Source organism: Photinus pyralis, unplaced genomic scaffold (genome assembly GCF_008802855.1).
Source record: "Photinus pyralis isolate 1611_PpyrPB1 unplaced genomic scaffold, Ppyr1.3 Ppyr1.4_LG9, whole genome shotgun sequence".
NCBI lineage: Eukaryota > Metazoa > Arthropoda > Insecta > Coleoptera > Lampyridae > Photinus > Photinus pyralis.
The window spans coordinates 19,971,386-19,983,533 of NW_022170878.1; the positions used below are offsets into that span (position 1 = coordinate 19,971,386).

Genomic DNA, 12,148 nt, shown 5'->3' on the forward strand with positions numbered 1-12,148 from the left:
GAATCCATCACGCCCGACATACCGGTGCGCCATCTCTGTCTCGGTTTAAGCGTAATGAATCACTCCGTCTTGATGTTGACTGACACTCTACAGCTGTTCCAGGAGAGATTCCTTTGTTGCGCGTAATTTCCGAAATTGTACAATTTATAATTGACTGCAGCACACACATTTTTCCGTTCCCCGTCTAAAAACATTCAGGATAAATTTAATTGCTTTCCCACCCTTAACGCCGCGCCGTCGTATTGTTTCCGGTTTTTGTCATTATCGGACTTCGTTTGCATAATAATTATTTGTCATTTCATGTTTTTTTAATGAAGTTAATTTAATTGTGATGTCGTAATTCATTTTTCCCCCATTTTTCATGCAAATCTCAGGAGGGTCCAGGAATGTCTCGAAGAGACGCGTGCATCTGCATTAGAAAGCGAATAATTTGTCGCACTCTCAGCAAAACTAAGATGGCGGAAAATTAAGTTTCCTTTGATTCCTTTTTATTTTTTTATTGTTTTCTCGCCGATAGGGGTGCGGAGCAGACTGATTTAAAGTGGGTCGTAAAGTGTACACGTTAAATATTTTATTCAAGAACTACGTTCCTTCGTACACTTTATTATTTATTTAGGGTTGTTTTGGATTTCACTGTTAACAGCTAAGTATACCCTTTTCGCGGGATTCACTTTGAAAATGAAACGTTTCAACAAAGTTAAAATTATATGTCGTTTAACTTCTTACTTTCTCATCGAATATTCCGAAACAAAACAAACACGTGAGTTTTGCTTTCCACTTATTACTGTAGTTAACTGTAAAAGTACCCTAGACAGTACCAAGCTTCGTTTACGGGGGTAAATGTTGCATAATACAGCGCTTCACAAACTGAGGGTGCGTTACCTTTTACAAGCGAATTATAAGGTTATTAATTTAGAATTTTGAGCTACGGTCTTAAGGTTAAGGTTTCCCTATTTTTACCATAAGAATATAAAGAATTTGATCTGAATGTAATGTGCGTCATTTCCACCGTCAGTGCGCTTTTTGTCCTTTAATTAATTTTGGCGTCAAGTTTGGGGGAGCAGAGTTCAAGTTACGTCCTTTTTAGAAGCAAGATATGATTACAATTCTTAGTCGAGAATAGCTCGCTAGAAAAAAATCCGCCGATTCAGCTGTTCAGGAACATGGATAGGACTTATTAATGACTCTTAACACGTTTTTGGTCCGAGGGGAGTGGTTACAATAGCCAATTTAGTTTTTAACAGGTCAATATTGAGTAGCAATTAGCAATTTTGCGTTTGATTAAGTTATTAAAAATTATAAGTAAAAACCAAACGGCCAAAAGCAGTAATAATTCCGGTGGTTCCCTAGAGCTATAAAATTCGGAAGGAATATTTTTCCATTGCGATTTAAAGAAGTTCAAGTAGCGTTCATTTTCGAGCGAAAAGGGGATACGTTAACGATCTAGTTAGAATTGCCTTCGAGTGGTAAAAGGTTGTTATTGTAATATACACACAATCCGGGTGCAAGATTTGAAAGAAAAGTTAATCAAAGTTAGGAGAGTGTTGATTATAAGACCAATTTTTCCTTTTTCTGTAAAGGACGACGCTAAGCTGTCAAGTAAATTTGGATCTTGCTTGCGAAAGAAATCACCAAGATCATCGAGGGAAGAGTATTATTTTATCTACATTCCGACTAGTGCAGTAAAAGAAAAGCACGGTCCGGAGGCGGGGACAGTGACTGCCTCCACCACATATAAGCTCTTAATATTGGATCGTGGGTCTAGGGCAGCCCATCAGAATAGTATCAACAAAATCGAAATACTCGAGCGCGTCAGATTAAAGTTAAGGTGGGTTGACTACATGTTGAAAGGTGAGCTTTTGAATAATTTCAAGTCGTGTTGCATTTTAGATTTAAAAGTTTGGAATTTTCATTATCTTTGGAGGTCTTGGGGTCTTGGGGTCTTGGGAGTCTTGGAGTCTTGGAGTCTTGGAGTCTTAGAGTCTTAGAGTCTTGAAGTCTTGAAATCTTGAAGTCTCGAAGTCTTGAGTATACGGTGCAAACCTCTAGCCGAGAAGCATAGAAGCTTTGAAGCCTTGAACACTTGAAACATTGACGCCTTGAAGCCTTGAGTCCTTGAAACCTTGAAGTCTTGAAGCCTTGAAGCTTTGAGTATATTTTACGGTGCAAACCCCTAGCCGAAGAGCCTTGAAGTTTTGAAGCCTTGAAGCCTTGAGGCATTGAAGCCTTGGAGCCGGAAGCCCTAAAGCCTTGAATCCTTTAAGCCTTGAAGCCCTGAAACCCTGAAGCCATTAAGCCTTGAAACCGTGAAGCCGTGAAGCTTTGAAGCCGTGAAGCCTTGAAGCTTTGAACACCAGCTGAAGCCGTGAAGCCCTGAATCCTTGAAGCCCTGAAGTTCTGAAGCCCTTCAGTCCTGAAGCCCTGGAGCCCTGAAGCCGGGAGGCCGTGAAACCTAGAAGCCTTGAAGTCTAGAAGCCTTGAAGCCTTGAAGCCCTGAAGTCTTGAATCCCTGAAGTCCTTGAAGCCCTGAACCTGTGAAGCCTTGAATCCCTGAAGCCTTAAAGCCTTGAAACCGTGAAGCCGTGAAGCTTTGAAGCCGTGAAGCCTTGAAGCTTTGAACACCAGCTGAAGCCGTGAATCCCTGAATCCTTGAAGCCCTGAAGCTCTGAAGCCCTTCAGTCCTGAAGCCCTGGAGCCCTGAAGCCGTGAGGCCGTGAAACCTAGAAGCCTTGATGTCTAGAAGCCTTGAAGCCTTGAAGCCCTGAAGTCTTGAATCCCTGAAGTCCTTGAAGCCCTGAACCTGTGAAGCCTTGAATCCCTGAAGCCTTAAAGCCTTGAAACCGTGAAGCCGTGAAGCTTTGAAGCCGTGAAGCCTTGAAGCTTTGAACACCAGCTGAAGCCGTGAATCCCTGAATCCTTGAAGCCCTGAAGCTCTGAAGCCCTTCAGTCCTGAAGCCCTGGAGCCCTGAAGCCGTGAGGCCGTGAAACCTTGAAATCTAGAAGCCTTGAAGCCTTGAAGCCCTGAAGTCTTGAATCCCTGAAGTCCTTGAAGCCCTGAACCTGTGAAGCCTTGAATCCCTGAAGCCTTAAAGCCTTGCAATTTTTTTTAATAAAAGTGTTTTCCCGAGAAATTTTGGTGCAGTCGATTTTTGGTAAAAAAGGAAAGTTACACACTGCCTTTTTTTGAGGCCCGAAGAAAAAATTCTCAGATCGACCCGGAAAAAAATTTTTCTTATAGAATGTGGCCTGTAGAATCCATAATTTCAAACAGTTCCAAGATTGGGCTTCTAGTTCAAAAGTTACAGCCCTTTGAATTTTCTTTCGAAATTGGTTTCTAGTCTATAACTTTTGATTGAGAAGTCTGATCGAAAAAGTACCAATTGTTTTGGATTCTACGCACCAAAATTAATAAGAAAAAGTGTTTTCCCGAGAAATTTTGGTGCAGTCGATTTTTGGTAAAAAAGGAAGGTTTTACACTGCCTTTTTTTGAGGCCCGAAAAAAAAATTGTCTCAGATCGACCCGGAAAAAAAATTTTCTTATAGAATGTGGCCTGTAGAATCGATAATTTCAAACAGTTCCAAGATTGGGCTACTAGTTCAAAAGTTACAGCCTTTTGAATTTTCTTTCGAAATTGGTTTCTAGTCTATAGCTTTTGATTGAGGAGTCTGATCGAAAAAGTACGAAATGTTTTGGATTCTACGCCCCAAAATTAATAAGAAAAAGTGTTTTCCCGAGAAATTTTGATGCAGTCGATTTTTGGTAAAAAAGCAGCAACTCTATATTTCGCCAAACTAATGCTGATCGTTGACGTAAGATGGCACACACGGTCCATATGGTCAGCACGACTAGAACATCAAGCTAATTCGGCTGTAGGTACAATAGCTGACGCGCGAAATTGCATATTCCAAAAGTTGCCCGAGCTTGCGCCATGTTAGTTTTTTCAATGGGGGGTTATTTGGGGTTCACTAAACATCCCCTCTGCTGCGCTCAAATAAATCCCGTTTTCGACCCGTCCGCACAGCCTCCCCCGGCACACAAACCGGGAGATTAACATACCTCCAATATCAGAGTCACCATTTTTTGGTACATTATGGAAAAAGTGTAGAGGCGCCTCTCATCGGTGGAAGGATATACATGATGTGGAGGGTGAAGAGGCGAAGAAATGGGGAAAGAAAACAGTCGAGCTTATTAAATACATTAAGTAGACGTGATTACGTTGAAGCGAGAAGAGATGAAAAGAGAGAAAGGAAGAAGAGGTGTAAAGCAGAAGTGAAGAAACACAAAGAAAATATGTACAACACATGGAATCGAAAATGCTGGATGTTACCACAACAAAATTTATGTCTATGTTGGCACCTTTCTGCCAAAATTCTTGATGAATACCAAATTGAGGTCTTAGGCGTAAATAATGATTTTGGGGCGTATTTTGTTGGTTGACTGAACCAAGAGTCATCCATAAATGCCGGATGCATGTTTAGAATTAGTGGTCAGTGATAATGACATTGACAGTGTACGCTTCCTAATCTGTTTACTGAAACCTTTCTTTGGAACTAACGTCAAGTTCATCGAATGATTTAAAGGTTATCTCCTGATATAGGGCCCGAAAGATCATCACGAGTCATGTGGGTTCTAAATCAACGAAGTGTGAAAAGAACCCTTGGTTCCTAACCCGTTCCTCTCTGTGCTACTATTATTGTTAAGATTAATCGAACAATCTAATTATACCTCAAGGCGGGGGCGTACCTTGTAAGGTACTTAAGGAACTAGAATCCTAAGCCATTGAACGTTTGAAGTCTTTAGTTACGTGGTTCAGACTTGGAGGCATGACTTCAAGTTGTGAAACCTGATCTACCTACATCAAAACGGCACCCCTCTATTTTCACCTATTATTTCACAAATTGTTTACTAATGATATAATTTAACCTCCAATATCTCTCTCTTATTTGCACGAAATGTAGCAATTCGAAGAAAAATGATAACCTTAACTTGATTTTTGCCAAATTATCAATGTTGGTACAGTGCTGTATAAAGATCAAGCGTTAATTATGTCATTGTTAGTGCAATTTACGATAAAGGAATTGTATATAAACCTCAGTTCGCCAATGTCCAAGCAAAGTAACACGATGAAGGTTCAACTGCTCGTTTTGGCCGTCTTCTGCATCGCCTGCGCCTTCGCAAGTGACGAGTTCGGTAAGTGTTTGTGAATAAGCAAATTTTATAAGAGAAGCTTAGACTTCGCTTACAGTTTGCCAGGAGGGAGTGCCTTACAAGGAAAATGAATGTAACAACTGCAACTGTAATAATGGCCACCTCGCGTGTACTTTGATGGCCTGGTATGTATGTTCTTCTAGATTTCTATCTATCTAATTTTTTTTATACTTAGCAGTGGTGAGCGTTCCGCAGAATTGCGCAAATGCGAGGTCGGAACAAAGACTAAGGTTGATTGTAATGACTGCGAATGCGTGAAGAATATGGGTACCATTTGTACTAACCGCAAATGCTAAGAGGTGTAACTTCAAATAAAACGTAATAAATTGTTTAAGTAATAGCCTATTGTTTTATTCTGGTTAAGCCATCACCTACACAAAGATCTAAGAATGCCATAACTGGTACTCAAATGTCAGGTTCTTGATCCGAAACCGAAACTACAAATCCTGTTTAAAAAGGGCGGAGGGAGGGGGTAGTTTATAAGAGTGGATGAATTCGTCTTAAGCCGTCAAAGAGAGCTCGTCGCGGTTATCAAATAATTAATTGTGTAAAAACGCGATGGAGCAAGTTAGTTCATTGACAGCAATTTTGTCTTGAGCCGTCATAGAGTAAAAAGAAATTATTGAAAAATCGCCCATAAGTCTACGAAATTCGAAGGGTTGTAGTTAATCGAACCGCGAAAGTTATTAATACGGAAGTAGATCGATCAATAAAAAATTATAATTTGAAAGCGGAAGTTAAATGTGACAAACTAATACAGTTTAACCGTGTTCGGTTTTATAGTGCGAAAACCGAAAGCAATTTGATAGCAGACTATAGATAGACAATCCAGTAATTTTTCGGGAGATTCAGGTTCCGTTCTATATTGCCCTGTTATAAGGCGCCATCCTTTCGGACCTACTGTTTTGTACCATGGAGAAACAATCCATTCCAAAATAATTAAGGTAACGTAAGATTTTTGGTTTGTAGAGAAATAACGATCGGTTCTCTTTGAGCAAGTGCATTAATTTGTATTGAAAGTAATCAGAAAAATTGATCTAGAAATTGATTTTTTTTTAATTGGTTGTAATTGTAATACATAAAATACTTACGTTTGGACTCATTTAGAAAAAGTAGGTAAAACCTGGGACCTTTAATGGGGTTGTTTACTTAAAATTGTGTTTGAGTAGCTCAGTGTTAGAAAAGGCGGTTCTATTAGACGGTTAGTAGTTCACAATTTGGTTATTTTAAGTTTCTTCTAAGTCAATAATCTTCCAAATGAATTACGCGTTTTTTCATTTCTTGTAGCACGCGTCATAGAATTTTTTATTTGCGTGATAAAGTTAGGTAGCAAAACTTTGGCGCGATAAGCTGAGGGTCTTGACACAAAATACAGTAGATAGCACTGAATCATACCCGGGCGTTAATAAAATAGCTAATTGGCATTGAAAGATGGTAGGTGAGGGACTAGTTTGTTTCTAAGACAGGGGAAATTAATGAATTTGTTTTGAGCCGTCGACGAGAAGCCCATTGCAGGTAACAAGTAATTAATTACGGAAAGGTCCGCGGTAAAGCGAGTTAGCTAATTGCGAGTAATCGGAGAGCAATTTTGTCTTGGCCCGTCATAGAGGTCAGGTTAAAGAAATCGTATTTAAATTTAGTGAAAAACCGCCCGCAAGTCTACATCTTAAGGGTTGTAGGTAGTTAGTGGAACCAAAGGAAACCGCGAATTTCCTTAATACCATGGTGTTCCAGGTTGAGTTCAAGTGTGAATTTTATTAATAACCCAATAGTTACATCGTGAAAATTAAAGTTTTGTTAGTGGTGGTGGGACTTAGAGTTCAAAAAAGAAATTCCATGCCATAAACTGTCTTCATAAAGATAGTGTACGGTCATGTTCGTATTCAGAACTGCCAAATTTTTCAAAAATTAGGCATTCCCTGAATGAATGTTGTAGTGACGGTTCGACCACTAAAAATGAGTTCAATTTGGTTATAGGTATAAGAGGCTTGCTTGCATACAACCTGGAAGTTCTACATTAAAACCTCAGAAATTCTCTATCTGGATTTGTGAAAGCTTCAGTCTGAACTGGTTTACATCTGTATGGTTTGGATCTTCATGTTAAGAACCAAAATATGTGCTCCATTCGTAAACGGCGCGTCAAATTTCAGGTGTCAGACTAAGGGTTTATGTTGTAAAAGTTGTTCCTCCTTGCTCCTGGTCAAGGACGACGGATCAATCAGAGCAACGGCCACTCAGGTATTGAATGAGTATACGGTAGCCGTATACCTTGGAAATCCACATTTTATCAAAGCGGGAACGGGAATAAAAACAGAGGACAGTAAACACCCCTCCCCTCATATAATAAACGGCGATAAAGGTATTAAACAGACACTTTAAAAATCAAAGGGTACGGTAATAATTACGTCTTTGGACCACTGAAAACAACTAAACCCAAACGATCAAAGATGAAAAGATCCCTCCTTCATAACGCTGTCACCTTATATAAGATTCGGGAAATCCGGGATGGAAAACCTGGATTTTGCAGCCATCACAACCAACTCGTACAAACTGCCCCAAAATAAATCCTTCATTAATTAATTTTTCGGTTCCCCGACGTGACAAAACCTGGAACCTGGCTCAAACATCAAGATAAATAAGCGCGTTTCAAATAACACTAAGCACGTTCCAAACAGACGCCGTTTTCTGCAACACCTCTAATTAGTTATAAGTAATTATCCCTACCTATAATTGACTGGGTTAAAATTTCGAAAAAAACCACCCATTGTGTGATGGAAATGGCAAGCAAAAGGTTTCCTTATTTTCTTACACTTCGGCGACCTGGCTCATTTTAATCTTGGTTTTTCATTGTATTGCGAATAATAAATAAATTTTCCCTCATCTTTCAAGTAACGAGAGCTTTCTGATGAGGCAAAGATAATTTAAACGGGAACGGTTACAAAACTGATCAATTGTAACGGTAGCTTTTTTTTTTTACTATCAGCGGTTGTAACTGTGCGGTACACATTAACGCAATTTATTCTGCGCAACTCTTGAAAGATAAGTCAATGTATCCAGAGGTTACGGCTTTTAGTAACGAAGCGCCTGTAAGGGTGTGTTCGTTATATCTAGTGGATTTCGTGACGCAAAACAGGTGCTTTGGTACAAGGTCCCAAAGTTTCAACTTCCGCTTTCATTAGGGAGTACAAAGACAGGATACCAGGATGCGACAGGATCTTTTCTGATTGATTTCTGTAAGGTGGAATCCCGTGTATTGACGCGTATTAGTCTTTGTTTTGCTCTCTAGTGCTCAAGGTAAGGGGTGAAGGGTATTGGGTCTCGAATGGGGTATGAATGTGTAAACAAAACATGGATGAAACGGTCAGGAAAAACCACTCGCGCGGATGATATAGTAGAACGTTAAAAAAAGGTAATCGGGACAAGGCGTAATATAGTTTTGGAGAGGATTCACGTGAAGGCAGGAGCTGTCGGAAATATAAGTGAAGGGGAAAGAATGAAGTGTGAACTTAAAAAAAATGATACGGAAAGGAGGCTAGGGAAAGGTGATGGAGGTATGGAACAAAGAGAGGAGAAAAATTGAAGCGGGTAGTTGAGGAAGGACGCACAGAGACTAGACTGAAGAGCAAAGAAAAAAACCTTTAAGGAATATAGTCATAGAATAGACGCGAAGTAAGTTTCAGCAGGCGTGAAAGAAGGATGCGAGGAGTCATATGGATTAGAAAAGAGGGGAGGTTAAGGGAAATGACGTTAAGGAGAGTGATGTGGAGTAGTCGCGCGATGAACATGAAACAATTGCGAATGGTGCATGAGGAAAAGGGAAAAGGAAGCTTGAAAGAAATGAGAGACAAATGAGTCCAGCTTAACAAATATATGAAGACGGCGTGATAACTACGTGAAAACGGCTTAAGAGATGAAAAGAGAAGGAGATTGGAAAGAAGCTTCAAGAAGGTGTAAAGCGGAAGTAACGAATATCTGACAGAACCGCAAAAGTAAGCGGGGTGTAAGGAAACACAATGAAGCAGAGATGAAGGGGTGGCGAAGAAGTATAAATGAATGACATGTGAAGAACGGACCTGAAAGGTCATGAAAAGCAGACGTCAGCATTGAAAAGAAGAATTGGATGATCTAACTGTCCAAAGGTTATCTCTCGATAGGGTCTAGAAGACAATCAATAATCATGTGGGGTTTAAATCGTCTCACCAAACAAAGTGTAGAAGGAACCTCTGGTTTCTGACCCGTTCTCAATTAAGATTAAGATTAATCGAACTATCTAAACTTCTCAAAGCGCATAAGTGCTAAGCCCTTCACCGTTTAAATCTTTATCTACAGGGTTCAAGATTAAATGTTCCGAAAATATCCTTCAGTTTTCAAACTTATTTGTCAGAAGATAAACCTGCCAGGGTATTGTGTCAATGTATTTTGAACATTTATCTACCTACATCAAAACTGCACCGCCTAGTTTCACCTATTGTTTTACAAATTGTTTACCCAAGATATAATTTAACCCCCTATATCTTTATTCAGTTACACAAAAAATGGCAATCCGGAAAAATGATAACCTTAACTTGTTTGTTGCTTAATTATCAATGTTGGTACAGTGCTGTGTAAAGATCAGGCGTTAATTATGTCATTGTTAGTGCAATTTACGATAAAGGAATTGTATATAAACCTCAGTTCGCCAATGTCCAAGCAAAGTAACACGATGAAGGTTCAACTGCTCGTTTTAGCCGTCTTCTGCATCGCTTGCGCCTTCGCAAGTGACGAGTTCGGTAAGTGTTTGTGAATAAGCGAATTTTACAAGAGAAGCTTAGACTTCGCTTACAGTTTGCCAGGAGGGAGTGCCTTACAAGGAAAATGAATGTAACAACTGCAACTGTAATAATGGCCACCTCGCGTGTACTTTGATGGCCTGGTATGTATGTTCTTCTAGATTTCTATCTATCTAATTTTTTTTATACTTAGCAGTGGTGAGCGTTCCGCAGAATTGCGCAAATGCGAGGTCGGAACAAAGACTAAGGTTGATTGTAATGACTGCGAATGCGTGAAGAATATGGGTACCATTTGTACTAACCGCAAATGCTAAGAGGTGTAACGTCAAATAAAATGCAATAAATTGTTTAAGTAATCTCCTATTGTCTTATTTTGCTTAGTCCACGGGAACTAAAATGGCAGGTTCTTGATCCGAAACTACAAATCCTGTTGGGAAGGGGGGGGGGTAGTTGTTTCTAAGAGAAAGGAATTTTATGAATTCGTCTTGAGCCGTCGAAGAGAGCTCGTTGCGGTTATCAAATAATAAATTACATGTAAAAATCCGGTGGAGCAAGTTAGCTCATTGACAGTAATCAAAGCAATTTTATCTTGAGCCGTCATAGAGTAAAAAAAAACTAGTGAAAAACCGTCCGTAAGTCTACAAAATTCAAAGGATTGTAGTTAATCGAACCGCTAGAGTTATTAATACGGAAGTGGATCGATCAATAAAAAATTATAATTCGAAAGTGGAAGTTAAAAGTGACAAACTAATGCAGTTGTACCGTCTAGCATTAAATTTGTTTGGTCTTATAGTGCGAAAACGGAAAGCTGTTTGATAGCAGACTATAGATAGACAATCCAGTAATCTTTCGGGAGATTCAGGTTCCGTTCTATATTCCCCAGCTTTAAGGCTCCATCACTTTGGACGTACTGTTTTGTACCATGGAGAAGCGATCCATTCCAGAATAATTAAGGTAACGTAAGATTTTTGGTTTGTATAGAAATATCGATCGGTTCTCTTTGAGCAAGTGCATTAATTAAAAATTCCTAACTGAACATGCTTTTTACACCCTGGACGAATTTGAGGATCATGTGAAACTTACAAACGTGTTAGATGTATGGTAGTGTGATTTAATGTTAATGTATTATTGTTTCTTTGTTCTTTTTTTGACATGTTATATACACTTTTACATGTAAACCTTTTTTTGACAATTGTAAGTGCTTTGCACCCTAACATGAACTTGAATAAATAAATAAATAAATAAAATAAATAAATTTGTATTGAAAATTATCGGAAAAATTGTTCTAGAAATTGATTTCTCTTTAATTGGTTTAATTGAGCCGCGTTGTAATATACATTTTTACGTGATTGATGAAAGCAACAATAAAGAGACGCGGAGGAAGCTTGAAGATGGTGTGGAAAATGGGCACGTAACGGTAGAGGAAGTGGAGAAATGAGGTGTAAAAGGGCACAACGGAACCCTAAGGAAACTTTAAAAGGCCAGAAGCAAGAGAGAAGGCCTGAGGGTGACATAATGGAAAAGTAGAAAAGACTTAAAAAGGGTGTGGGAAGGAGATATTTACGGAAACTACTAAAGAGCACCGCGAAAAGAAAAGGGCGTGATGAAACTAAGCGTGAAGAGGACGTGGAATAGATGTTATGGTGAGCAGGTAAGAAGTTTTCATAACAGTATGAACAAAAAGCAGACAGGGATCCCTAAAGAAAAGTGGCGCATTAAAAAAAATCATGATCAAAGACGTATCGAAAAAGAGCGAAAGGGGTGGGTTAGGTACATAACCTTAAAATATGCGTGATTGAATATGCAGAAAAGACGCCTTTAAGACGGAGGGATGAAGTAATCATAAAAGAGGTATCAGGAAGGTGTAAATAATGCGTGAAAGCAGTGAAACCAAGGCGTGAAGGGGTGAAAGAATCAGTTGTTAGATGGAGAGGCAACGTAGAGAACCGAAAATCGAGAAAGGAAATAAGTAGTAGCAGAGATGTGGAAATGAATGAGATGTGAAGAAAGAAACGGGAAAGTCATGGAAAGCAGGCGTCAAAATTAAAAAAAAAGAATTAAATGATACCAAAGATATAATTTAACCCCTAGTATCTCTATACATTTAAACAACAAATGCCAACACGGAAAAGTGATAACCTTAACCTGTTTACCTATTGCGAAATTATCA

General features: G+C 39.2%; 2 protein-coding genes across 4 annotated transcripts; both read left to right on the top strand.

Annotated features, from left to right (window-relative positions):
* Window positions 1-5,015: 5,015 nt before the first annotated feature.
* LOC116180976 (serine protease inhibitor I/II-like) lies at window positions 5,016-5,549 on the top strand. Of its 2 annotated transcripts, none has more exons than XM_031501172.1 (3): window positions 5,016-5,191; window positions 5,247-5,334; window positions 5,385-5,549. In XM_031501172.1, exons 1-3 carry the CDS (start codon window positions 5,047-5,049, stop codon window positions 5,503-5,505), a joined length of 354 nt encoding a protein of 117 aa, XP_031357032.1. In that variant the 5' UTR covers window positions 5,016-5,046; the 3' UTR covers window positions 5,506-5,549. The 2 variants fall into 2 exon arrangements, with proteins under 2 accessions (XP_031357032.1, XP_031357033.1); XM_031501173.1 differs by having other exon boundaries at window positions 5,388-5,549.
* Window positions 5,550-9,818: 4,269 nt separating this feature from the next.
* On the top strand, window positions 9,819-10,336 carry LOC116180877 (serine protease inhibitor I/II-like). 2 transcript variants are annotated; one of them, XM_031501049.1, is made up of 3 exons: window positions 9,819-9,978; window positions 10,034-10,121; window positions 10,172-10,336. In XM_031501049.1, exons 1-3 carry the CDS (start codon window positions 9,834-9,836, stop codon window positions 10,290-10,292), a joined length of 354 nt encoding a protein of 117 aa, XP_031356909.1. In that variant the 5' UTR covers window positions 9,819-9,833; the 3' UTR covers window positions 10,293-10,336. The 2 variants fall into 2 exon arrangements, with proteins under 2 accessions (XP_031356909.1, XP_031356910.1); XM_031501050.1 differs by having other exon boundaries at window positions 10,175-10,336.
* The last annotated feature ends 1,812 nt before the right edge of the window (window positions 10,337-12,148 follow it).